We start from the raw sequence: 25,889 nt of genomic DNA, 5'->3' as shown, positions 1-25,889 counted from the left end.
TTTCTCTGCAACTTTATTGCTTCCAGGACTGGCATTGCAATGCCATCTCTTTCTCAGTTTAATTTGGCTTCTTTTTTTGTTCTAAAATTGGCATTTAGGGTTTAACAACAAAAGTAAGGATTAAAAACCAAAATAAAAACAGTGTTATTGTGAAGTGTCATCACACTATATCAAAATTAGCTAATTTATTTACACTGTGATTCTAATTCAGGCAATTATCCAAAAATGACACTTTGCTGGAAAGGTAAAAAAGACAATTGTTGAAAATGAAGGGGTGTGGGTGTGGCACCTTCCTTTAATTACATAGTAGCCTTGAGCTTAACTAATTGGCACTACTTGGTATCAGGTACTTTTATCTAGTGCTACGTGTCAGCTGAAGTTCCAAGTAAGCTGAGCCAAAATTAACCAGTGACATGAAGACACTGCAGGTAAATATCTCTGCAGCAATGTTACATGTGTGCCAACTCATTTCTTTATTGTCTGATGATAAAAGTTGTTTGCAAAAAATACATGCATGTATGGATCTGTTAGCATGGACTGAGGAAAATAAAACATGGACATCTCATCAGTGCCCACAGGTGTGATTCATGATTTTTGCCACCAAGTAGACGGTATAAAATGGGAGCATCAATCTACTCATACCTTGCTCACTCTGAAAGGATGCTGCTCTACTCTGAGTTGATAACATACTTTCATAGTGAAATGATCACCCGACACATGCCAGTTTATCACTATATCTTTTTTTTTATCAATTTTTACTTTGTATGAGAATGTCTAAGAGACCGTCAGCTTTGTTAGAAACGTTTAAGTGTTAGTGCCAGCTTTCTCCATCTGTCCTTTCATATAATTCACTTGATCACAGTCACAAGAGAGTCCACTTTACCAAGTTCCAATGTACTCGTTTGTGAAGCATAGAGGATGAATGTTTGGAGCAAAAGTTGTCATTAACTGACTTGCTCTGCAGCACTTCATTTATTCTCTATTAATTCTTTTTATTTAACCAGGTAAATCAATTAAGAGCCACTTGAAATAACAACTTAGGCCAGAGACATCGGTAAAACATTACTCTGTGTTTTTTTTGTTTTTTTTTTTTTTTTACTTGTCTTGTTGCTTGAATGGTTCTTTTTCATTTCCCAGATTTTGCCAGTTTCCTTTTCTCTCTTCCCACAGTGATATTTAAATTTTGGGGGGATGGCCATGCTTTTACATTGCAGTTATATGAAATATTTAAAAAGTATATGTTCATAATTAACAACACGTCAATGATATCCCATATCAAGCAAAATCCCATGGTAAATTACAACACACCAGAAATATCAAGTAAAAAAATAAAAAGAAGACAAACTGACTTCTAAATTATCTCAATCCTGAGTTTATAAAAAAAAAAACTATAAACACCCAAATAAGTGGCATATTAGCAAAACAAAAAAAAAAAAAAAAGTGCTTTAAATATTCAGTATTCTTTCTAATGATGTTTATAAAGAGTATAAATAACCCTTTGGTCATTAGTTATTGCGCAATAAGAAATATACAAATCAATAACTACATTGGGAGGTCACTGCATTATCTAACCGTTTAAGCTCTATTTTCTTTTATTTTCTATTTTTATTCTGAATAAAAAAATGACAGAGGAGCCGGAGGTGGATTACCCATGATGCTTTGCTGCAGCTATATAAAATCCCAGACTGCGCCGCTGTCGGCTGCACAGTAGCGCCTCACTTCTGGTTTAATCTGCTGCTTATATAAACAGACGCGTCTGACACCAAAACTACTATCAAGTTTTGTCTTAATTTACGAATGGTGAACGTATCTGTGGAGTTTTTGATAAACAGTGACAGTTTTGGTTGTCATAAAGGAGCTAAAGACCCTTGTTTCCTCGAAGCTATCATGCTGAACACAGAGGAAAGGTAGGAGGACTTCGTGTGCATTTTAAAATAAATATATATTATATAAAGACATGTTTAAAAACAGTCATTATTTGTCAGACCATGAAGGTCGATTTACTTGTTTTTGTTTTGTTTTTTTAAGCTGTGGCTAGCAAAGTAGCAGCTAAACGGGGAAGCGAAAAACCGAGAAATACAGCAGTTTCACCGAAGAGCTGTGCATAAACAAGAGCTGGCTGTTTGCAGGCAGACATAAAGATGCAGAGCAGATCCACTTTATTCCATAAATTTACACCCAAAAAAAAAAAAAAAAGTCTCTCATGCATAAAGGAGCAGTAAAACGAGATGTGATGAACAATAATTAATATTATTTATGAATGAGACTGTTGACAAAGAATTTAAAGAGCCTCAGAAAAGCTTTCTAGCTTCCGGTTGCTTCCTGTTTTGTGCTGTTTTAAAATACACCCGACTGTTGTTTTTTTTGTTTTTTTACACTGAATGTCAAGTTGCATTGTTTTGTAAACACAAGTCTGAAACCTCAAAATTATGGAAAATATGAGTCGATGAGGAATTATTCATATTCATATTGTCATTCATAATTATTTAAAGACATCACCAGTAATTAAATGAGCACTTGATTATTGAATTACAGACAACCTAGTACTATTACATAGTTTAAATTAATCTAAATAATAACATGTCTGTCTGACACCAACAATGCTTGCATGCATGAATGTTGTGTCGTTGAGATCTCCTGGATTTTTACATCTGAAAAATAACCACGTCAATTCAATATGGTAGTCAAACTGCATTGAAATGTCTTGTTCCCTAACCTACTGACCCTGATGTATCTGTTTTGGCCTAAAATACTCTGATCTGATGGTGGAGGTTAAGACAGGCTGTTCTGAACAAGATCAGTGTTGTGATGTTGGAATGAGTAGTGCTTGTTTTTGGTTTTTTTCTCATCACTGTAGTCAAACTATTGGGGGAATCTGGGATGGTGTTAGTTTGTTTTTTTTTTGTTGTTTTTTTTTTTCTTTTTCTTTTTGGAAGTACCAAGTTATTTTCCACATGTTTAATGTTATGAGATCTTTAATTTAAGATAAATATTTAACTTAAGAATAATGTTTTTTTAATAGCACTTTCATTGCTCAATAGTTTTGAGTTTCTATTTTCTGCCTCCGTTCTCCGAGACATAAGCTTGCTTTTGTCCTCTATGGGTTTGTCATCTGACAAACAGCGAGGGGAGAGGGAGCGGTTCATTGATGCTGTGAGCCAGAGCACAGACTATATTAGCTCTACTGCTGTGACCCTACCAGCTGAATGCAGCAACTGGCCTACATCAGTCTGGTTACATAACCTTGTCCCTTCTGCTGGTTCACCTCTCAAGCATCAATGGAATCTGCGTGTATGTGTGTGGTAGTAGGGCTTGGGGGGTGCACTTGCTCAGAAATTGCTAAATTATCCTGCGCTACCTGAGTACAGTTAAGTGCCCCTTTAATAGACTGGCAAACGGATCTCTTGAGTGGTTGCTGGGAGAGTCTGGATTGAATTTTCCATCACAATATCCAAACCTTAACTGTGCCAACCGGTTTCAGCTTACACCTGGAGTCACCAAGCTCATAATCATTTGAGCATTTTTCCCTTGTTTACCACTCCTAAATCTTAGAACTTCTTCTGAGCTGGAGTCACTTTCTGCTGTTGAACACTAGCATATTAAAAAGTTGGGTGCCACAAACATACCAGAGTGTACCTGTACTGACAAAGCCTGTACAGAACTCATCTAACAAAGCTCAGGAGCAGGGGCGTGATTCCACAAATTACAGAAAAAAGGCTGGAAGAGGGGGTCTTAAAATGACCCTTAACTTCTGGTTTAGTCTTCCTTTCCTCTCCACTTTTAAGTGTGTGTATATGTCACATGGTTTTTGCTTGGGTCTAAGGCAGGGGTATCAATCTCAGGTCCCCGAAGGCCGCTATCCTGCCGGTGTTTGACACACCTAATTCAGATTTGATCTGGCACAGGGGTAGGCAACTCCGGTCCTCGAATGCCACAGCCCTGCACATGTCTCTCTGCTGCAACACATCTGGCACACATAAGACCAAATTAGCCGACTTGTGCAGAACTTGACATCAACTCTGCACAAGTCTGCTAATTAGCCATTGATTTGAATCAGGTGTGTTGCAGTAGGGAAACTCCTAACATTTGCAGGACTGTGGCAGTCGAGGACCGGAGTTGCCTGCCCCGATCCTGCAGCTTGATGTCAACTTCTTCACAATGACCCAATAATTTCAGCTAGGTGTGCTGGAGCAGGGAAACAACAAAAACCTGCAGGGCAGCAGCCCTCAAGGACTTGAGCTGGACGCCAGTGGTCAAAGATGCATTAACACGGCTAATGATTTATGTGCTGACAGCAACATTTTATGTTATCAACGATGAATCATTTATATCTAGTATGCGTCTCCCAGTTTAGCCATGAAAAGCTAGTCTGACTCAACAGTTTTTTTTTTCCTATCCACAAGTAAATGCTGCTAGTCTGTTTTCTGGAGGAATACATAAGAGTTATAAACAAAATCTTCTACCCGCAGCCACATTTATATATGGATTCAACTTCAGCTTTTGTGAAGCATGTTCTGGATTGAAAATCCTGTGCTGTTGCTATTCAGGTCAAGGTGGCTGCCATGGATCTGTTTTTTTGACTCGTGTGTGTCTGACCAGTGCAGGTCCTGGGGTCAGAGTTGTGTGTTTTGACAGGAATACGTCCCTCCATACTCGGGTTTCAGAGCACGTGTGCCTTTCCTGTTTCTGTCTCTACATCTTTTCCGTTGCGCTGCCTTGCTGAAGCTTCCAGGATCTGGAGGTTTTGTTTACTTAACTGCTTACTTGTCATCAGAGGTTTGGGTAAATTATTCTCGGTGTAAGATAATTTACATTCACCGTCTGGATTTACTTTTGTTATTTTCCCCATGACTAAGCAGGTAATTGCAGTTTTAGAAGCTGGCTTGTTGTGTCTTTGTCCTCTAAGAGGACCTGTCAGGGAGCTTCCTGTTATGGCCGAGGCCGTGTCTTTTGACATTTGGCCAAAGCTCTGCTGCGGAAGCCTGTCCTACCCGAACCATTCATCTCCTGAAACAATTCACCTAAATCCGATCTCATCACAGCTTACGGCTCAAGAAGAACAAATGAGCAGTGGAAGGTTTCATCCTTTTTAGAAATCCCTCGCACCTCCCAACAGAACGAGACCGTGACGCACTTGGCATCCGAGCCTCACTGGCATACACAGATAACTAAATCCTCACTGGCATATTAATACTGTTTGGTCTGCATGCTGATACAGTGTGTATCCCCCATCAACTTAAAGATGTAACCCACATTCTGTTCTTAGGGTGACCTTTGACTTGCTGGTGTGGGCTGCTGCTCTCCAGATAGGGAGGGTGGCTTGCTTGGAGTATGACTTAAATGTCAAAGGCTTGTTTTGCCTTTCAAAACAAGCTGGCATTTCCATCAAGGGCAGACTTGGTATGTGAAAGTGAAGATGGAAAAAGAGAAGTAGGTCTCTATGTCTTGGCAGGAGCTCTTATCTCTTTATCATCTGCGTCCTACCTGTTGTCCTCAGTCAGCCAGTGTCAGTGTGAGCTCTGAATTAAATGGACTCTAAGGTGCTTTAATGATGAGATATTAAGTTTTTAACTCTTGTAGACTCTTTGTGTCTATAGAAGATTACAGATTAATATAGTTGAAGTTGTGTTTACAGCTAATGTTGTTTTTATGTTCGTATATGTAGATGTGTATCTTTTATATATTTTCTTTATGTCTTGCTATAAAGCTTTTTGATTTTTTTTTTTTTTTTTTTTTTTTTTTTTTTTTTTTTTTTTTTTTACAGTGAAAGTTGCTATATGAATGACTTGGATTAAATATTCTTTTTCACATTTTATAATTGCCCAGTTAATTTAAATCCTAATCAAAATGACCAGGTATGTAGTTATTCAAATTATTTTAACCACTTAAATGCCAGTTTGGCAACATTATCTCACTAGTTTCATTAAAAAAAAAAGTGTTATTTTGCATAAAGTAGATTTGACAAGAATTTGCATTTTATGTAAGGATCAAAACACAGGTTTGCACTAATTTATGGTACATTTAAGGAGGATTTTAAAAGCTCGTAAACATGTATTTTATGAAAACAACTTTGTGAATTAAGATTACATCACTTAGTTGGCTTTTGGATGGTTAAAATTAAAGTAATTAGATATTGGGTACTTTTGGTTTGGACTGTAGTTAGTGAAAGATCTGAGCATAGAAGTGGGAGAAAATGTAAATCCATAATGTTTTTATCGCAACTTTTGGGGTCAGACTTTTTTGTACTGTAATGACTTCAAAGAATAGAAAAACTAAAGGATCGCATGAGGGGAGAGAAATGCATGATCGCTCATGTTAGTTCTAATTTCTTCTAAATGCTTCTTCAGACTCCTGTGGTGTTGGTGAGTCACTGTCTCGATAACTCCTGTGGTGTTGGTGAGCCACTGGTGCACTAAAATTACAAGGTTTACTCCACTCTGCAATGCTGAGACCTAAACTGAAGAGACAAGAGTGCAGGCAGCTGTTGTTGCAACATGAACAGGCAGGCAGGCCAACATGAGCTTTTTTTTTTCTTTCTTTTTTTTTTCCGACTCCTCCCTCCCTTGGCTTGTGCAGATCAGGTCATCCAGGTTACCTGTGTGCTCACCTGGGAAACCGTGGCACACCTCCTCTGTCTCAGAGAAAGCAGAGATGCTTGCAGCCGCCGTTCCCTTGTGGCACATGTCTTGGAAACTTGAACTCACTGGCAAACAGGTTTGCATTTTCCAGCAAGATAGCATGTCAGCATGGCAGGTTTTAGTCAAGGTGCCTGTCACGGGGGTGAGTTGGACTCAATGAAAGGAGGATGTTCGCACAGTTTAAAGGTCAAAGTTTGACAAAATGAGGACCCATGCCCTTGTTTCCCAGTCTGTCTGCCTCATGATACCCTGTCTGAAACTCAAAACGCAGAATAAGTGCATTTCCAAAAGCCTCGCAAAGCTATTTACAGAGGTGTTTACAGATCATGTGCTTGTTTATGATGTACACCCCCGACCTTCACAGCCCATTAGGAACTTTTTGAATGCAGTAATAAATCACAGGCTTTGATTTTTGTCTTCACAACAAACAGCTTGTGACAGAAACTAGCTGCAACTAATTCAGGAGTTTGCAGCTTTGCCCACGTGACATGCTTGTTAGCTTTGTTTTCTGATAATGCATTTTAGCTTAAGATTTGCCTGATTTGGGTCAGAGGGTGGGAGAAGTGCTTACATCTACAAATAACCAAGCAGGACTAACTGAGTCGAATGTTTAAAGCAGAGTGGCTCTCATTGTGCTTTTACTGATTAGAAACTTGTTTGGCAGAAAAAGTTAGTTGAAAACAAAATGATCTTGCCTGGAGCACTAATTAAATTTTGAAAGGACTGCAGATGTCAAAAAAAGATTCAATAAACAAGAAAACAGTATAATTATGTTAAATCCCCCTCACTGAAATTTCTATTCACATTTAGTGATGAAATGAAAGTTATTGGTTTTTGCATTCCAGTGGTTTTGTTGGGCTCGCCGTCGAGTCGTCAGATCAGATATTTAAACACATTGTTTGTGCTTGAGAAGATCATTAGAAAATAATGAGTCTCTTGCATTTGTCAAAGGGTTTTTATTGAAAGCTAGTACAGATGGTGTGACCTGGTTAATCTTTTTGCTCCTGCAGTTCGTGGTTAGCGGGGTCGTTGATGCCCAGCTCCATTCCTCAGGCTCCGGGGCCTCTGTGGTGCTCCTGATGCCCCTCACCCACAGCTGAAGATCCCGGGTGGGCGAGGGACTGTCAGGGATCACTCTCACGGCGTGCTACTACACCAGGTAACTAAAGACTTTCTGATGAGGTTTACACACCTGCATAATACCTGTGACCACCAAGCCTTACCTGAAAGCACAAACGTATATGTAACTATTAGGTTATTTGTAGAGATGTCTGACATTATTGTCATACCGATATTCTTGGCTAATATCAACATTAAATCGCAATATCTGGAATTATCAGTGACATTTTTTACTTTTTTAATGACTTAACTTTTAAACAACATGGACATATAATATATCAAACTCTTCAGCTAAGGCTCCTCTAACTCAAAAGGATAAATTATAAGAGATGTTATGTATAGATGTCCAGATATTTTTGTTTTTTTGGCACAACTTGCTTCAAAAATATCTATCGGTTAACATTGTTTTCAGAAATTAAGATATGGCCAAAATCTGTATATTTAGATATCGGTTAAAAAAAAGCCAATATTGAACTTCCCTTATTTGCTGCTATAGACCAATCTCATGTTTTTATACTCACAAAACCAGACTGCGTTAGGATAACAATGCCCACCTTAAGTCCTGGAGGGCAACTGCAGGTTTTAGGTGTTTTCATGCTGCAACATACCAGATTCAAATGAAATGGATGCAAAAGCATCACAAAAGCAGTGATCCCTTCCTTTGAATTAGTTGTGTTGGAGCAGGGAAACATCTAAAATCTGCAGGACAGTGGCCTTCATGGAGCAGAACTGGACATTCCTGCATTAGAAGAAAATTCAAACACTCTTAGAATTTTTTCACATTTTTGTTTCTGAAAAATCCTTATAAACAGAAACGTGAAGTTCCAGGGTAACATGAAAATGGTCTCTCTCTCTTTTTTTTTTTTTTTTTGATAAGCACACTACCAACAGCCAATCAGAAAAAAAGTAGGATTTAAGGTCGGGATGGCTTTAAAGAAACAAGAACTCTGTTCAGAGCAGAGGATAATTTTAAATGCTATCCTGGGTCTGTATAAGATCAATAAGGAATTTTCTTATCAATCAATCAAATTAACAAATACATAACTTCATATGTAGAGCTTTAAATTGTCCTGGTAGTTTTTTGTCCCCTTAAATAAAGTTGCAGTATCTAAAATGTAAAGTTGGAAAGGTTGAAGCAAAAAAAATGCGTTTGCACGTTTTGTTCTAATATACTGTAAGCATTCAGGTCATAATTGTGTTGAGTGCTTCATCCCTCTGGGGCCCTTCTGGTTCAGTGCACTAAACACAAATGCATTACTAATTATTGTACCCTCATTTTGCAAAGTCACTTTATTTGAAGCTTTAAAAAAAAGCAAACAAGATCTGCTTCATCTTCACCTGGTGTGGATTTAATAATTTAACTACTGTTTTGTTTAATACACAGTCAGATTGTATCCGCAGCGTGTGCATGTGTGTCAGGTTGTAGCCCAGACATGTGACTGACTGAGAGATTAGAGATTTAGGATCAGACAGATCAGTCATATCTGCCATGAACATCCTCATCTGTCCTCTGTGACAGTGCAGTCCTCTCTGGAGTCACTGGTTCAGCAGAGTGTTCACAGCTCCAAATACAGTCACACATACATGTTTTTTAACACTGATGTCGTACTTCACACAATAACATCTGCATCTCAGACACTTTACTCAGTGTGACAACACCACTGGGTGTTAATGACAGGATCAGACTCACTGTCAATCTGAAACTCAGTCCGGTACAAAGATCTGTTCTAATCATTCGGGAAAAGAAAGGTGGGTTTTTTATAACCTTTATGAGCTGTGATCTAATCCTAAATCTTCCCTGTCTGTGTTGACCCAGGATGACAAGTTAACGGTGACGCAGGACGCTCTAGTGAGTGGGAACCCCTCGCTTCTCCGCTTCCACTACCAGCTGAGTGAACGCCGCTCTGCCTTCTGGGATACAGCTTTATCAGAGGACAGCCTCTTCCTGGAGATCCCAGCTGGTCCGCTAGTGGAGGGAAGCAAAGAGGGGTACGCTCAGAAGGCCGTTTCTTACATCTTATTAGATCAAAGCAGTTCAGTCCATGAGTTATATTGTTTGAGAGGCTGTTTATGATGTTTTTAAGCTGTTATGCAAGTTAAATGCCTTTTTTAAACTTTTTTATTTTCTGTAATCTGTGACAAGACAGAATAAAATTCCCTGCTGCAGGCTCTCTGCCAGTCCCGAATGCAGCCAGCTTTTGCAGCTGCCACTGCATTATGTAAAGTTGCAGCGCTTATGTAAAAAGAGGGAGGGAAAAAAAAAAGACTTAATGCGTCATCGCCGCTCATCTTTCACTCGCTCACTGACTTAAACATCTGTCTTCCTCAGGCTGACTGCCCTGCTTGAGTTTGCAGAGGAGAAGCTCAAAGTTAACTATGTGTTCCTGTGGTTCCACAAAAGCAGAGAGGACCGATGTAAGGGCTCCTGTTTTATAGTCTTTTATAGTTTTATAGTTCTTTTGAGACATGTTTTTGTCTTATGCCAGCCATTTTTATACTCTTGTGGCGATGTATCTTAAATAAGTCACAGTCTATAAGAATTTCCTTTTGTGTGATGTGGAGTGTGTATTTGAGAAAAACCTGTTCTAAAGATTCCTACTTACTGACATGGACGATGCATAGAGAAGCACAAATAGTACTTTGTAGTTTGTTTATTAAATCATTGCAGAATAACAAAACTATCTCTTTTTGTATTTTATTAGAGATACAGAACAGTTGTTTCCCTTTTTTTTTTTTTTTTTTTAATAAGTAATGAGTTGAGATGTCCGTAAAGCTGGAAGTTAAGTTTTCTTGTGAATGTGTGCTCAGACTCTCCTCTGGTTTCCTTTCCAGTGTCCATCATCAAGACGTTCCACTACATGGGCTTCGAGATGGTGAAGCCGGGTAACCCGATGGTACCAGCCCGGCCCGATCTAGCCTTTATGGTTTACTCTCTGGAAAACAGCAGCTCAGATGAAGAGTGACTGCCACAATCTCCTGACACCCCCTCTCCCACCTTCCCCCTCCCACTTCTTCCCTGGATCAACCCTGCCTTGACTTTCCCTCTGACAACAGCCTTCCACCACTGAGATCACCTGAGGTCACTGATGGAGGTGTCAGTCTCGTTTATTCAGACTTGGGATTAAGGGAGGCGTTTGAGAACGACGCTGCTGCTGCAGCTCCCTTTTCTCTTCCTTCAACATGACTGATAACAGAAGCACGGATCGGCGTAGTTTGAACTAAGTTGTCACTGGTCATGTGTGATTTGGCCTTTTTCTCTTTTTTTTTTTTTCTTGTCCCCCCTCATTTCCTCTTTATGCCACATTATTTGTTTGCGTTGCCACAAACAAGACAAACATCTGCAGGACGTTGAGGAGAAGGCAGCGTTTTACATAAATTTAGCATATCCTCTGACAGCTTTCACCTTCTTGTAAAAGACTGAGTGCTGTAAACCATGTGAGCTCTGTTGTTAAGGGTTACAAATGGCTTATAATGGGATGTGGTATGGTCAATAAAATACTGCTTTTCTTCATAATATAGATGAATGAAAGCTCTGTTGCTTTTGGCATTTAAGCACATGTGCACATTTCTGTATTTTGTCTTTGCAGCATGTTGCAGCATCATTCCAGTATATGTCACTTGCTCTGTGTCATCATAAGCTGAGTATTTGTCTTGTTTAAAAAAAAAAACAAAAAAAAAAAAAACAGGAGGGAAACAAAAGCTTCACTTACTGTTGAGTTACAGGAAAATGTAAAAACTTCACATTTGAATCAGTTTGAGCTCCTCCAGTGTTGGATTAGGGTCAACATCTAGATTTTTTTGGTAAAAACATAACAGGAAATTGTGTATTATGGAGCAAAAAGACAAAATTAGCAGATTTGATTGATGATACATGAGAAGCAAAAACTGAGTCTCAGAAGACATCCACAGCGCCAGTTAAAAGCTTATTGAAATGGGGGGGGGGGGGGGGGGGGGGCTTTTGTGCCTGAAGAGGAGAGTGCAATGTTTTATTACTCCTGAGTCTTATTTAGAGAATGTCAGGTTTCATCTTGTACAGATTCAGACACGTGCTGTGTGAGGAAATTAGTTCACAAAACAGTAGTACTTCAGGTGATTATCATATATGCAAGTAGAGTAAAAATGCAGGACAAATCCTGCTTTTTTTTTTTTTTTTTTTTTAAGTTCTCTGAACAGAAACGCCAAAGAATACAGTCTGTCTGCCGCTGATTTTGAAGTCATCTTAATCACAAACTTCAGCTAATCTTAACCTTGTATGGTATGTAAAGCAATATTAACCTACATTCCCCACTGCACTCCATATTTACTCCAACATATTCGTGTGTCCCGTGATGGTTTTTTTTCCCCCCCTCCTGCATGTGTTATCTCACCGCTCTTCACTGCTACTGATTGAACCCTGACTATAAGCTGTTATATAATATCAACTAATGAAGTTTTTCAGAAGTCTATTTTTATCTATGAATATTTCTCTACTGTTTGTTGTGATAGCTGTAGGAATTTGTTTCTTAGTGATAAGTTGGTAAATATTAAGTGAAAAATCCACACTTGTATACTTTACAGATTGTTTTTTTTGGGGGGGGGGGGTTGTTTGTCTGCTTGGGAAGGGTGGGTCAATAAATGTTAACTAAAGCTTTTTTTTGTATTCTGTGTCACATGCTTTCTTGTTTTGTTTTTTTGTGACCTGCTGAGAGAAGAGCACAAAAAGTAAAGATGGGGTTTTAACTGAAACCAGAGAAAGTAAGAAGTAATGAGGCTGATGTTAGGAGGGGAAAGGGGGTTTATTTTAGGGCTTTTTTAGTTGTCCGTTTCTGCTGATTGACTCGTGCTAATCTCCAGCCGACTCGACTCACGGTTGGCTTCTCGCCAAAAGTGGCAGCGAGCTCCCAGGTTAGTTGATGTGGAGATCTATTTTCAGTGCCTGGGTCAGGATGTTCTCAGCTGCTCTGTCAGCCTCTCAAAAATGGCAGCAACTTCTTTTCTAACAGACCTTTTGTCACATGAAACTGAAAAGCTTCAGTTTATGTTTTTGAGCTTTATCATCGACTGACGTTTAAGGTGTGAAACATCTGAGAAAAGCAGAGGAAATCTAACCATTGTTAAAGGGGAAACTAAAGCCAGAAAACTGTCACTGGATGCATGTAAGGTGTCTACTCCAAAGCCTCATAAAAGTTCTCCAGCCTCCACAAAAAGCATCACTAATGTCACAACAGTATGTTAAAACTCAATCTATCCTACAAATCCCCTGAACTGAAACACAGGAGGCAGATAGTCCTTTCCTGGCCTTAATCTTATGGTCACTTTACATAAACTCACCTCAGATGGAAGCTGATCAGTGGTTACAACATCAGCTGCACGCCATTTCTCAGAAACCATCGCTTTACATGTCCAGCATCTCCGCTCCCAAACTCTGGCTTTACAGAATTAAAACCACTTAAAACCTCTGAAGATGCCCCGCTGCTGCAGATCAGATGTTCTAATGGAAATCCACTTTTCTGTGCTGTACGGTGACCTCACAGACCTCTGGCTGGTAAAATCCACCACAAAGTCTTTCTAATGGCTGCTTTGGCACTATTAACTACAGTACAATTCCAGATATTTTTAGTCCTACAGAAAGCTGCTAGTGATGCTCCTAATGCTGCTCCCTAACAGATGAAGAATTATATCAGCTGAGACGATTGTCAATAAGAAAGCATGTTGTTTGTCCTGAAGTTCAAGAGCTGTATTTGTTCTTTGCAGTAAGAAGAAAAAAGTTAAGTGTTTTATTTGTCATTAGTAGACATGTTACTATTCCAGGTATAAAAGTATGAAAGTAAAATAAAGTAGTATCCACATATGCAAACATAAAGCCTGTTAAACCAACAGTGCAGGACAAAACAGGGATCAGCTGTTTTTTCTTTTTTTTAAAGACTCAGTGTTGAAAGAGTGCAAAGATTTGGAGTTGAGTTTGTGTCCATCTGTTACTCTGAATCTGCATCTGTCCTCTTGATGCTGCGTATTTATTTTATACCTTGAAAGCAGTGAGAAAGAAGAACCAAAACAATAAAGATTTTTGGCTGAGCAGCAAAACAGTGAACTGAATTGTGTAAAACTCCATGTTTATCTTAAATTTTCAAGTTCGATGTATTCAACCTGTTCATTTACGCTCAAAGAAAAGAAAACGTCAGTGATCAAAACGACATTCTGCCTCTTTTCAACAATCTCTTCTTAACCAGACTGAGCTTTAAAAGGTACGATCCTTCCCCCCTAAAGAGAAGATTTGGCATTTTGTAATTCAGATCTCATCTTTCGTAATGGTTTAAAGCATGCATTACACAATTTATACAAGACGCATTAAACCATCTGTCTTGATTTAGAGTGCATTAGCTACACTCATACTGATCAGCTAAATCCACATATATCATGAGTATGGAAGATAAATGACACGATCCAATGCTGATGAAAAACAATACAAAAAGCAGTTACTGCAAAACTAACAAAAGAAATGTGAGAAGTCAGTCATGGAAGCTGTCTGGGAAAAGTGCTGTTGAGAAAGTTGTAACAAACAGCATCAAACGCCACCAGCGGTCTCCTCCCAAAGCCTGGAAAAGACTGCAAACATGTTTCCAGCTGGGAAAATGACTGCAAAGCAGCAGAACCTGATGCTGCTACAGGAAACCTGCATGACCAACTGCTGTTACACCAAAGGACCACCACAGCTGCCAGTAAGAAGATACTAATTGGTTCAAACGCACAGCTTTATTGGAGATCCATCTAAGTAAAAGCTGGAAGATCGTACTCAGATCAGCATCCGTACATTTACTGAGCTATATCTACCTATATATATATATATATATATATATATATATATATATATATATATATATATATACACACCAGACAGAAAAGCTGAAAAGGCCCAATCATTTCATTAGTTCAGGGAGAGTAAAGATTATGTTTAGTCTGAGTTGTGTGTGCTGTGCTTTTCAGATCTGAGTAAGAAACAGTCATTCAGGTTGAATTCTTCAAGTTTTTCTAAACTGGATTTTAAGAAATTCCTAATTTACAACGTCAGCAGAAAGCAACGTGAAAAACCATGAAAAAAAAACCCAAACAAAAACAGTATTTTTTTCTCTCCTTATTTGGTTTTATTTGAAAGAAACACCTGAAGCAAACATTCACACCAACAAACATCCCATTCATTCTTCTCATGTCGTCTGGCTTTACTACTTGTCCTTCTCTTTCTGCTCCTTCTCTTTCTTGTCTTTCTCAGCTTTGGCCTCTTCGGCCTCGTGCTTCTTGATCAGCTCCTCCACTTCCTTCAGCTTCAGCACCTTGATGCAGGTCTTGCCGTTTTCGCGGGTCAGGGTGGCGATCTCCACTGATGCAACGACACAAGTTCATGCGTTAGAAACAATATTAACACCAAATATTTATCATTGTAGTTTTTTATGACTAAGTGAAGTATGCTTTACATTATTTAGCATCAATGTCAATAATGGGAGGACACAAACCTGGAAATTTGACTTAAACTGTAAACAAACCCTTGGCCTACAATGAAAACAGAGTGAACAGGAACTGCAACATCACTTGATGTTTACTTGCCTGTCTAACTGTGCAAATGATCAAGCCCTGCCCTTCAACTGTGTACAAACAAATGAAAGCATGTCAGTGACAGCTGGTAACTATCTCCTATTTTTCCTTTCTGTTTTGTGCTCCACAACATTTGTCTGAGAAGAATAGGAGCGTTTTTGTGGTTTATTCCAAGGATTACACTACAATTTCATAAATCTTATTAATCTAATCTGCTGACATGAAAATCAAAAAGCACTTCAGACTAGTGAAATGAATAATGGACGGACATTTTTGTCGACAGATACATTTACATGCCTTGGTTGACTGGAAATGAAGCAGCTTTAAACTTTTGCATCTTTGTAGAAGTAAGTGCCGGAATAATCAATCATCGTCAGTATGATCACTTGTAAGAAAAACAAAAGCTTTGGCAGATTGCTGGGCGAGAGCGTTTGGGCATGTGTTAACACGATGCCAAGGAGGAGAGACATAAGCAGTGATCGTTGAGATGCATCTCTTGCAGCCCATCAATCCGGGACAGATTATTATTGTTGGTTCCAAAACAAGATGAAGTCTATGCAGAAAATGTATTTAGAAATGGGAAATATTCAAGGAAATGATGATGTTCGGATGAGATTATCATTTTCCTTGAACTTGCTGGGATTATTCTCAGCAAATTCAGTCCATGGTCAAACAGTGCGACATTGTCTTTAAAGAAACAACAGCTGTTGGCGAAGAAGTTGTCAGATAAGGAAGGGACCACAACTGGATTAACACTGGTTTTTTTGTCAGAGTGTGATGTCTTCACAATCGACAATCTTTGCATGTATATGTATGGTTTTGTTTATATTTTTGTTTTGATGAAATAAAAAAAAGACTGGTGCCTCTTTAATTGTCAAGCAGTCCCCTTTTCTAACTATAGAAACCAGAGCGAGGCAAGCGGTCCAAAGGAGTCAACACCTTGGATTAACAAAGTGAAAAGCCCTGCCAAAGCTGACAGGCTACTGAGCTAACGCTTCTACTGGAACAAAATAAAGGTTATAAGTCATTTCCACATGTTCCACACAATTTTTTTGCTCAGTGTTTTTGCACTTTGCATGTTGAGGCGAGTGGGGTTAAAATGGAGAGGGAAGTGCGGCTCGTGACACACTTTGTTTTGCTTTACAGGCAGTGCTCAGCAACATTTTTTTCTTAAACTGCACTCGATGTACTGAAAAAAACACACATTTTCATGAAAACTACAGGAGAGTTTAGACTTATAAAGGACCCTGTTTTCAAACTGAAACATGGCAAAGGGGTCTGTATGTAAAAAAAATAAGACTTGACTAAATTTGAACTTTTTAAGGCCTTAAATTTAAAGATGTGAATTTTAGACATTTTTAGACTTTTTAAAGACCAAATTAAAAGACAAATTAATGAGGCCAAATGTATGATATTCAGCTGCATAAATGCACCCATTGCGGTGGCCATTTCTACCTTTCTCTGCAGACAGTTTGCTGACATCCATGGTTTTATTGAGAACTTTGATGGCAAGGGCGAGGGCTGAGGACAATGTCATCTCTCCCTCCTTGTAGTCCTGCTTCAGCATCGAGACGGCTGCCTAGAAAGGAGCACAAAAACACCAAGAGACAGGTAAAAGGCAGTAGAGTCTAAATTTAGCATCTTTCCAATAAGTAATACAGAATTTACAAAAGAAAAAGATTAAAAACGAAAACAAATAAAAACACTGTTCAGTTCCAGTTACATGTAAAGCTCTGATGAACCTTTTTTTGTTTACCGTCTGCTGAATCTCACACAAGCTCAGGTGTGCATGTTTCCTCTGTGTAAACACTCATACAAAACCTGCATGTTTCATGTTACAGTAAAGCCGCTTGTCAAAAGTGTGAACACAATACCCTGATGAGGTTCTGTTACCCACAATGCTTTGTGTGCAACAGTGCAGAGACAGAATAAGATTAGCAAAGCTACTATGAACTGAGAAGACAATTAGCTGCACTAAGTAGGACACAGCATGAGTTTAATGCGAGCGGCCAGTTCCTGTGCAGTGGCACCCCCTGCTGTTTGTCAAAGCTCTGTCATCCCCCCCCCCCCCCCCCCCCCCGCTCTCTAACTGGACACATCTGCAGCGTTTTCTTTGCTTGATTCTAATATGAAAACAGGTAAACAGCAATACACATTTCATTTTAAAGTATCCAGCTTTTGCTTTCTCCTCCAGACTTACGGCGCTGTTGTTTCCGATGCACGTGGCCTTCCAGCCTCCGTAGTTCCCACTGGGGTCGCTCTGGTACAGCTGGAAGCCGTAGTGTTTGTCCCAACCCATGTAAAGCAGCGACACTCCAAACGGACGCTTTCCTGTCAGAAAAAACACACTTAACTGAGATTTTGTTCATGACCCAAATTTGCTTTTTTTCACATGCAGATATTTTACTTTAGTTTATAGTTTGACAACTGATTCATATTTCTGAAATTACAGCTCCATTACATACTTTGTAAAAAAAAAAAAAAAAAACACCAAACAAAATATTCAGCATTTAAAAGTGTACAAAAACTGTTTTAAACATTTCCTTGAAACAGTTTTTAAAAAAAAAAATAAAAAAAAAAAAAAAAAAATCATCAGTTCCTTTTGATTGAAGCAAGTAAGGGACAAATCTGCCTGAAGTCCAGCGCAAACCTGCAGGCTCAATTTACTTGCAAGATATCTTTGCAGCCAAGCTAAAACAAGCTAAAAAAAAAGAAATTTATGTATGCAAGACAGCAGGGCTGTTAAGCTCAAGTATACAGTGGGCCGAAATTTAAAATTGCACAAACTTACGGACCAACATTGATATTTATTGAAAAAAAATCTTCCGGATATGACAATGAACCTCACTGAACCTCAGTGGCAGAATCTCATGTGTGATCAGCTACTGTGTTTCTGCTCAGGCTTCCATTTCAAAATGCTTGTTTTTTTTCTCTGGACTCACAAGCTCACAATCTTTCATCACACACTTTTTCTGGGCTTATTTTTCTGGGAGAGGGACTTGTCCTGATTGACGCACCAAACCTCCACCAGGTTTGTCATGTTGGCAGCCACCCAGCTCTAGTCGTCATTTAGTATTGCCTCGTGGGCCAAAATTGGCCCCCAGGTCAAAGTTTGACACCTATGCCACAGAGCAATTATTGTTTTAACCTTTCTACAATACATCAATTTCAAGAGATAGTCAACAGTCAAGATGTCAATCCAGTTGAAAATATATAGGGGACACAAGACTCCATCCTGCAAATATGATCCATCAACAGGTATGCAAGGATGTTGAAACCTTGATAAAGACTCCTCGTTGATGTCCAACTCTGATATGACACTGATATGTGTATGTATGTAACTTCTAAGCTCTGTACCTCCAAATTGTGTGTAAGCTTGTTTGACATCACACAACGCTGTGACCAGCTGCTCGCAAGGGATTGGCTCCTGGTACTGCAGCAGGTACCTGTAAAAAAAAAAGCAAAACAAACACACAAAAATATTATTATTATTATTGTTGTGATACATAATAATAATAATAATAATAATAATAATAATAATACACAAAAAACCAACACAGGCCACTGAATCTGTATTCACATTTCAACTCAGCAAAGAGATGGAGGTAATCATGATCCTTACAGGAATTGATGCTGGAGCTTACCTCTGAGCTATAAGCCTCAGCTCATTGGTCAGTACGTTGGCATCTGATGTGATTCCTGCCACACTGCACGCCATGTCTCTGTGAGAAAAACAACAGGAGTTCAACCACAGGCTTCTGCAGACCTTTCCACAGCACAGCACATGACACATTTAGATTTAAAACAGGCAATAAAGTCAAGAGCAGCTCACTCATTCAGCTTGTATATTTTCTCTGAGAAAAACACTTCATCCAGCAGCTTGTGGATGTTCCTCCTCTCAGCAGCCAGCAGCACTCCGTCATTGGCTAAAATTCCCAGGCAGGTACCAGCATGCCCGATAGCCTCCATGGCGTACTCAACCTGGTACAGACGCCCTACAGATGACACACAGCTTTCAAATGAGCATGCGTTTTCAAAGCAAAAACATACAAAAAAAATCATGACAAAGATTCTTTGTGTTAAATGTTTAATATTTATATATTTTTAATTTATTCTTTTAAAATAAACAGTTTTTACCTTCAGGTGAGAATATAGTTGTTCGGGAATCATATCGGCGAGACTGAAAGGTAATAAAGAGACAGAGAAAAAGGTTTTCTACACAGATAAAACTATTTAAACTGAATCATTTAGAGTGACAACGGCTGAAAAACCCACAAGCAGATAGTTTTTAAATATTTATTTGATTAAAATATGCGTAAAAAACGGTAGTGTAAAATCTATATTAAAACACGAAAGCGGCTGCACTCATAACTTTTTATGAAGTTCTTTATGAGTTTTTATATATATATATGTATATATATATATATATATATATATACATACACACAACTAGTGATGTCACAATTACTTAATTTAACAATTAATTGTGGTATTAAACACAACAATGAATAAACCATGGTGATCCCTCAACATCCTCACTTTCTATAAAGAATTATGTCTGAACCATAACAACAGATCAGTGCAACTTCCACACTGAACAGAAACAAAGTGTCACTGTGGAGGACAACTCACCAGCCTATAAAGCCAGACATAAAAAGTCCCAGAGAAAAGGAAGAAATACATGAAAAGGGTTTCACCACCTGTAGAATAACCACACGCTTTTTATGCTGAAGCTAAAGGAGCAGTAGTTTGGATAAATGACAATAATATTTCTCTAGCGTTAATGTTATCATGTTATTTGCTATTTTATAATGTACAGCTCGGGTTGGTCTTACAGTGCAACACAACGTATTCAATAAACACTATATTATACAGATGAGAGGGAAAAGAACTAATTACATCTTTTATGATAGACAGTTTTGCTGTTCAAATATAAGTCATCAGTATGCAACTGTAATTGTCCATAGAAGACAGCATGTTCAATCCCAGAGAAGTGGTCTTGCTTCTTATTTATATCGTTCCAGTGTTTTCTATGTGTTAAATGGCTATTCTGCCAAAGCACAACCAGAAGTAAAAGCTAGCTATATGATTTCTACATCTCTATGCAGGTTGAAAAGAAAGGATTAAAACCATTTTTATGATGTAGTTTCAATAAAGAAGCCCCCCAAATCCAGGTAGAGGTCCTGTAGCCTTTTCCATATATTTTCTCGGAGCGAAATCCAGAGTTAATGTGTTGGGATTGTTTATTCTTTACACAGCAGATGGGATTTAGTTGGAATGAGACTTGTTGGTTACTTTACTGTGTTGTTATATTATGTTATTTTGACATGAAAAGATAGAAATATATAAAACTTAAACTAAAAGGAGAGTACATGTGGTTTTACACATTTATAGTATTGGGAAATTAATTAATTCAGAATAAACGTGATAATCATAACATTACGATCATTTATTTGACAATAATTGTACCAAGAAAATCTAGAAACATAGCATTCCTTCATACAATACTTTTAAGTCATGTCCTGCAGGCCATTGATCACCGACCCAGGTCTTCAAGACCCACTATCCTGCAGGTACTCGATGTTTCCCTGCTACAACACACCTAATTCAAATTAAATGGAACTATGACAAGATCTGCACAAGTGTGCAACTGAGCCTTAAAGTCAGGTGTGTTGCATAAGGGAACAATGGAAAGTCTGCAAGATGATATTTTAAGGATCAGAGCTGAGATTCCCTGATGTAGGCAATGTGAGCTCATCTTAATGAAAATACCAAACAGGGATTAAAGCTTGTCGGTAAAATGGCCTAAATTCCTGACTCACTCCAGCGATGCTATGATTTATTTTTTGTTTTAAAAAGAATGAAAGAAAACGTAGTAAGGAGGGAGCACTCAATGTATACTCACCATATTTTAAACTGCAATCAAACCCTGTTTCTGTTGGGAAGAAAATTAAAGTTAATTTGTTTGTGTTTATGAAGCCTGTTTTCAGGAGCTAACCAACCAGCTAAGTGCAGCTTGACACCGAAAGTGAAAGGGACCAAACTGGAGCTAACGAGTACCTTTCACTGCTTCAGTACGATATTCACATGATTAATTCATATTAAAAACATAATATCAAATATAAAATATCCATATAAAGGATAACTATAAACTTTAGACAAAGTGATGCTGTTAGGAAGCTAACATAAATGGAGATGAGTCAACAAAACGTTCCCAACTTCTGTGATGGGCACGTAACTATTTAGTTATCTAAGCGTATTTCTACAAATCTGTCACACTTTTACCAGATAAGAGTTTATATTAAATAATTGAAAATGAGGCAATACAAATACATTTATCTTTTTAAAAAAACAGAATGCTTACCAATACAAGATATTTCAATGAGTCGCTTGTTTATGGCGTCATGCGTTTTGACATTTGCATGCGCCGATTGAGGGAATTTGGTGGCGTTCAAAGACAGCGGGAAAATCTGATTTCTCCACTCTCCATAAATTTGTTCCTAGCTATGAATGAATGAATATGTATCGTTACTTAGTCAAAAACATCAGATACACTTCAGTCCGAAATTTGCTACACATTGTTCACATAAAGAAATTACAATAAAACCTAATTTGATAATAATAAAATAGTATTAAAGATGTGATTATGGAAGATAAAAGACCATGTTAAAAGGTATATTCCACTGTGTATCTACAGTTCACTGAACAATCATCAGAAATAGTTTCTATGAAAGTGCAAATGTCAAGACACCACTCCTACTGAATAAAAGGCTGAGGCGTGCCAAATGAAATAAGAACTGGACTGAAATCACTCATAGTGATAAAATGGACAAAGTATATTTAAATAATCTTTTATCTGTTTATAATATCATAGGCCAAAAAGAAGTGTCGTAATCAAATGAAATTCACATGAAATGCTCGTGGTATTATTTTGGTCCAAACACAAACGTGTCGTCACAGTTGCAGTAAACATCTCCAACCACCAGGGGGCCACATTGTCTTTTTATTAGGAATTCGAGTATTCAGCGCTCTACTGTCTACCATCTAATTTGAAAATAAATATAAACAAAGATTTGTTGACAAACTCTGTTCTGTGAAGTTTCCTTCAGCACAAAGCAAAAAAATGAGATCTCTAAGCCACAAAGGCACTTTTATTTATCATTAGTGTAGTAAATAAATTTGTCTGTAGCTGAGCTCTGACTCTGATCATTCTCTTGTCAGGCGATGGTGTTTGCACGTGGTTGTGTTTAAATCAGCTGTTTATTTAATTTCTGTTTCAGCTTTTAGGTCAGAGTAAAATGTTTTGATTGAAACTGGAGAGTTAAAAAAAACAATAACAAAGATCCTGATAAATGATGACTTAAAATGAAGTTTTTCTGTTGTCAATCAAGTCAGTACATTTAGTTTTCACAAGTCTTGCTTCAGTATTGCTGCATATTTTCTTAGTTTTTTAAATAAGCATTTTGAAAAACAAGTTATAGATCTGTCAAACTATGTGATATGATAAAATAGACCCTGAAATTAATTCATTTTCCAATCTGCTTAGTCCAATTTAGGGTTGTGAAGAAGCTGGAGCCTATCCCAGTAATCATTGGGTGAGAGGCAGGGCACATCCTGGATAGGTCACCAGTTCATCACAGGGCCAACACAGACAGATAACCATTCACACTCACTCCTAGGAACAATTCAGAGTAACAAATTGACCTAACATGCATATCTTTGGGTGGTGGGGGAAGCCAGAATACCTGGGGAGAACCCACGCAGACACAGGAAGAACATGCAAACTCCACACAGAAAGCGCATCAATTAGAGCCTCTCCCAGCCAAGGCTCGAACCATCAACCTTTTTGGTGTGAGGCCACAGTGCTAACCACTATGCCACCAGACCATATTTTTTTTTCTTTTTCAAATGTAAAACTACATTTTCTTCAGTAGTTTATGAGACAGAGATTTATATTCTAGTTGATTGGATATACAGAACTTCAGAATTTTTTTTCTCACCCACGAGTCCACTCTGACTCCAATGCTCCCTTAAGACAGAGTTTATATCTCATTAAGGAATCAGTGCAGATCTCACGTTTGACCCGAACAAGTACTTTGAGTATCCCTTACAGCTCTTTATAAACTCATAGCTGCCTTGCTTAGAAACATACAATTATGAATGTGAACCTTTTGGTCTCCTCTGTCTGCAATGTAACTGTTGAGTATGTTACAAAAAAAGAAAATAAAAATCACATTGTAGTAATAATTATTCTGCTGGACGCCAACACCTACAGTATATTCTGTTTATAAAAATTAACACAGTGGCAAAGGTACCAGGCTGCCTCAGTCTGCCTGGTACTGTTATTCTTTATGTATTTTGTTTGTTTACTCTCGGATGGGTTGTACTGAAGGACGTGTCTGTCAGGACGCTGACTCATTGACTGTATTCTGATTCCGATTCTGATAAGTGACTTTGGATGTGGTTGACTGGCTAGAACTTGTCACACAAAAACAACAATGAATATTTATTGGAGCATTATTAAATAGATTAATAGAAAATGGCAAAATTGTAGCATGCCAAGAAATGAGCGACCGCTAATTCTCATAAAACAGGTAAAAATAAAAACATTTATCAGAAAAGTAAGAAAGAGGCCAAGTGTTAAAAAGGAAGACCAAAAAAAAGTAACTTTGAAGGAACCAGAAAGCTACTGGCATGAATATCCATCATGTTATGGATGTGAGGGGAAAAAAAGGATAATGGGTAAAGATTTTCTTGTTAGACGAGAATTAATGGCAATTAATGAAAACGGCACAAATCCAACGCCTATTGTCACCCCAAGAACACCATCTTAACAGTAAAGCATAGTGGAGGTGTTTATACACTGTAAGGTTGTTTTTTATTTGACAATTATTGGGAAACAGCTACTTCAAAATAAAGAAAATATCTTATGACAAGTCAATAAACCATCTGGAGAACGAAGAGGAGAAGGTTCAGCTTAAACAACACTGGTGTATTTTAAAGGGACACATCTAAAAGTCATGGAATAATCTATTCAAACCAGATCTAGATAGTGTGTTACGACTTACAGATTGCTGGACACGAGTAAAACCTATTCATCTTGAAGAATGACGAAGATGAGCAGCTTAAGTAATAGTTATTTGTAAGCATGTCATTGACTGTTAAGAACTGCCAACAGTTATTGTGTGAGCAATTTTCCTGCTTATCTTTGGTGACAAAGTGTTTCCAACGTCACACCAACTGGTGTAATTTGGAAACTATGACACAAATAATAACTAGCTGTTGATTAAGAAATAGCAGGAAACCCAGGAATAATTTGCTGGAAATTGCTGGGAAATGGGCCAGGTGTCAGTGTGTCATGTCATATTTCGACTTCAAAAAGAAGTCTTCATCAAGGTTTCATTGTCTGGCATACCTATTAATGGATCATTTTTGCAGGACAGTCTTGTGCCCCCCATATATTTTCAGCTAGATTTAAGTGTTGACCATGCCTTGATGTCAATATCTTGTAGAAAAGTTTGATCAATCATTCAATTCAATTTTAATTCAACTTTATTGATATAGCGTCAAATCACGGCAATGCCATCTCAAGACGCTTTACAGACAGGGGAAAACATAATGAAGGCCAATTCATAATAGCCTTTATAAGGAAACCAACAGATTGAGTTGAGTCCAACTCAATCTCCCATCCTGAGCAAGCACACTGGCAACAGTGGGAAGGAAAAAACTCCCTTTTAACAGGAAGGAAACCTCCGGCAGAACCCGGCTCAGGACAGGCAGCCATCTGCCTCTGCTGTGTGGGGGGAAGAGGACAGAAAGACAACAGACAACAGGAACTGCTACTCCCGGCCAGGGAGACCTGCTGAGACAGGAGACATACATGTTAATGATGCAACACTGTTATGGGGGGGGTAAAAGAGAGAGATAAAGAGAAAAAGAAAGAAGCTCAGTGTATCAGGAAATGTCCCTCAGCAGTCTAAACCTATAGCAGCATAACTAAGGGATGCTAACCATCCCTAGTTATAGGACTTATCAAAAAGATAAGTCTTCAGCCTAGTCTTAAAGGTGGGGAGGGTGTCTGCTTCCCTAACACTAACTGGGAGCTTATTCCATAAGAGAGGGGCCTGATAACCAAAGGCTCTGCCTCCTGCTCGGCTCTTTGAGACTCTAGGAACCACAAGTAAGCCTGCAGTCTGCGAACGAAGTACTCTGCTTGGTATACAAGGAACTATGAGGTCTTTGATATATAGTGGTGCCTGGTTGTGGAGGGCTTTATATGTAAGGAGAAGGATTTTAAATTCTATTCTAGATTCAACAGGCAGCCAATGAAGAGAGGCTAAAACTGGAGAAATATGATCTCTCATGCTGGTTCTGGTCAGGACTCTGGCTGCAGAATTCTGGATCAGCTGAAGGCTTTTCAGGACATATTTAGGACAGCTCAGTAATAGAGAGTTACAGTAATCTAGTCTTGAAGTAACAAAAGCGTGAACCAGTTTTTCTGCATCACTCCGAGACAGAATGTCCCTAATTTTGGCTATATTACGTAAATGAAAGAAGGCTGTTTTA

At 38.4% G+C, this 25,889-nt stretch overlaps 2 protein-coding genes across 2 annotated transcripts; one reads left to right on the top strand and one right to left on the bottom strand.

The window, feature by feature from the left end:
• Positions 1–1,717: 1,717 nt before the first annotated feature.
• oaz2a (ornithine decarboxylase antizyme 2a) lies at positions 1,718–11,495 on the top strand. The gene is given in 6 exon segments (XM_079248965.1): positions 1,718–1,907; positions 7,649–7,715; positions 7,717–7,797; positions 9,574–9,746; positions 10,087–10,172; positions 10,590–11,495. Coding segments are annotated over 6 exon segments (648 nt in total). The 5' UTR covers positions 1,718–1,797; the 3' UTR covers positions 10,721–11,495.
• Positions 11,496–14,869: 3,374 nt separating this feature from the next.
• On the bottom strand, positions 14,870–21,747 carry psma4 (proteasome 20S subunit alpha 4). Its single transcript, XM_079254330.1, has 9 exons — positions 21,688–21,747; positions 21,229–21,258; positions 19,461–19,503; positions 19,156–19,318; positions 18,968–19,045; positions 18,681–18,769; positions 17,524–17,654; positions 16,779–16,902; positions 14,870–15,111 (listed from the first exon to the last, which is right to left on the bottom strand). The coding sequence occupies exons 2-9, from the start codon at positions 21,229–21,231 to the stop codon at positions 14,957–14,959; spliced, it is 786 nt and encodes a 261-aa protein (XP_079110456.1). The 5' UTR covers positions 21,232–21,258; positions 21,688–21,747; the 3' UTR covers positions 14,870–14,956.
• Between the last annotated feature and the right edge of the window lie 4,142 nt (positions 21,748–25,889).

The sequence above is a fragment of the Telmatherina bonti genome, assembly GCF_933228915.1.
Source record: "Telmatherina bonti genome assembly, chromosome: 2".
Taxonomy (NCBI): Eukaryota; Metazoa; Chordata; class Actinopteri; order Atheriniformes; family Telmatherinidae; genus Telmatherina; species Telmatherina bonti.
The sequence above is the reverse complement of the archived record's forward strand: the minus strand, read 5'-3'. Positions and strand labels throughout refer to the sequence as shown.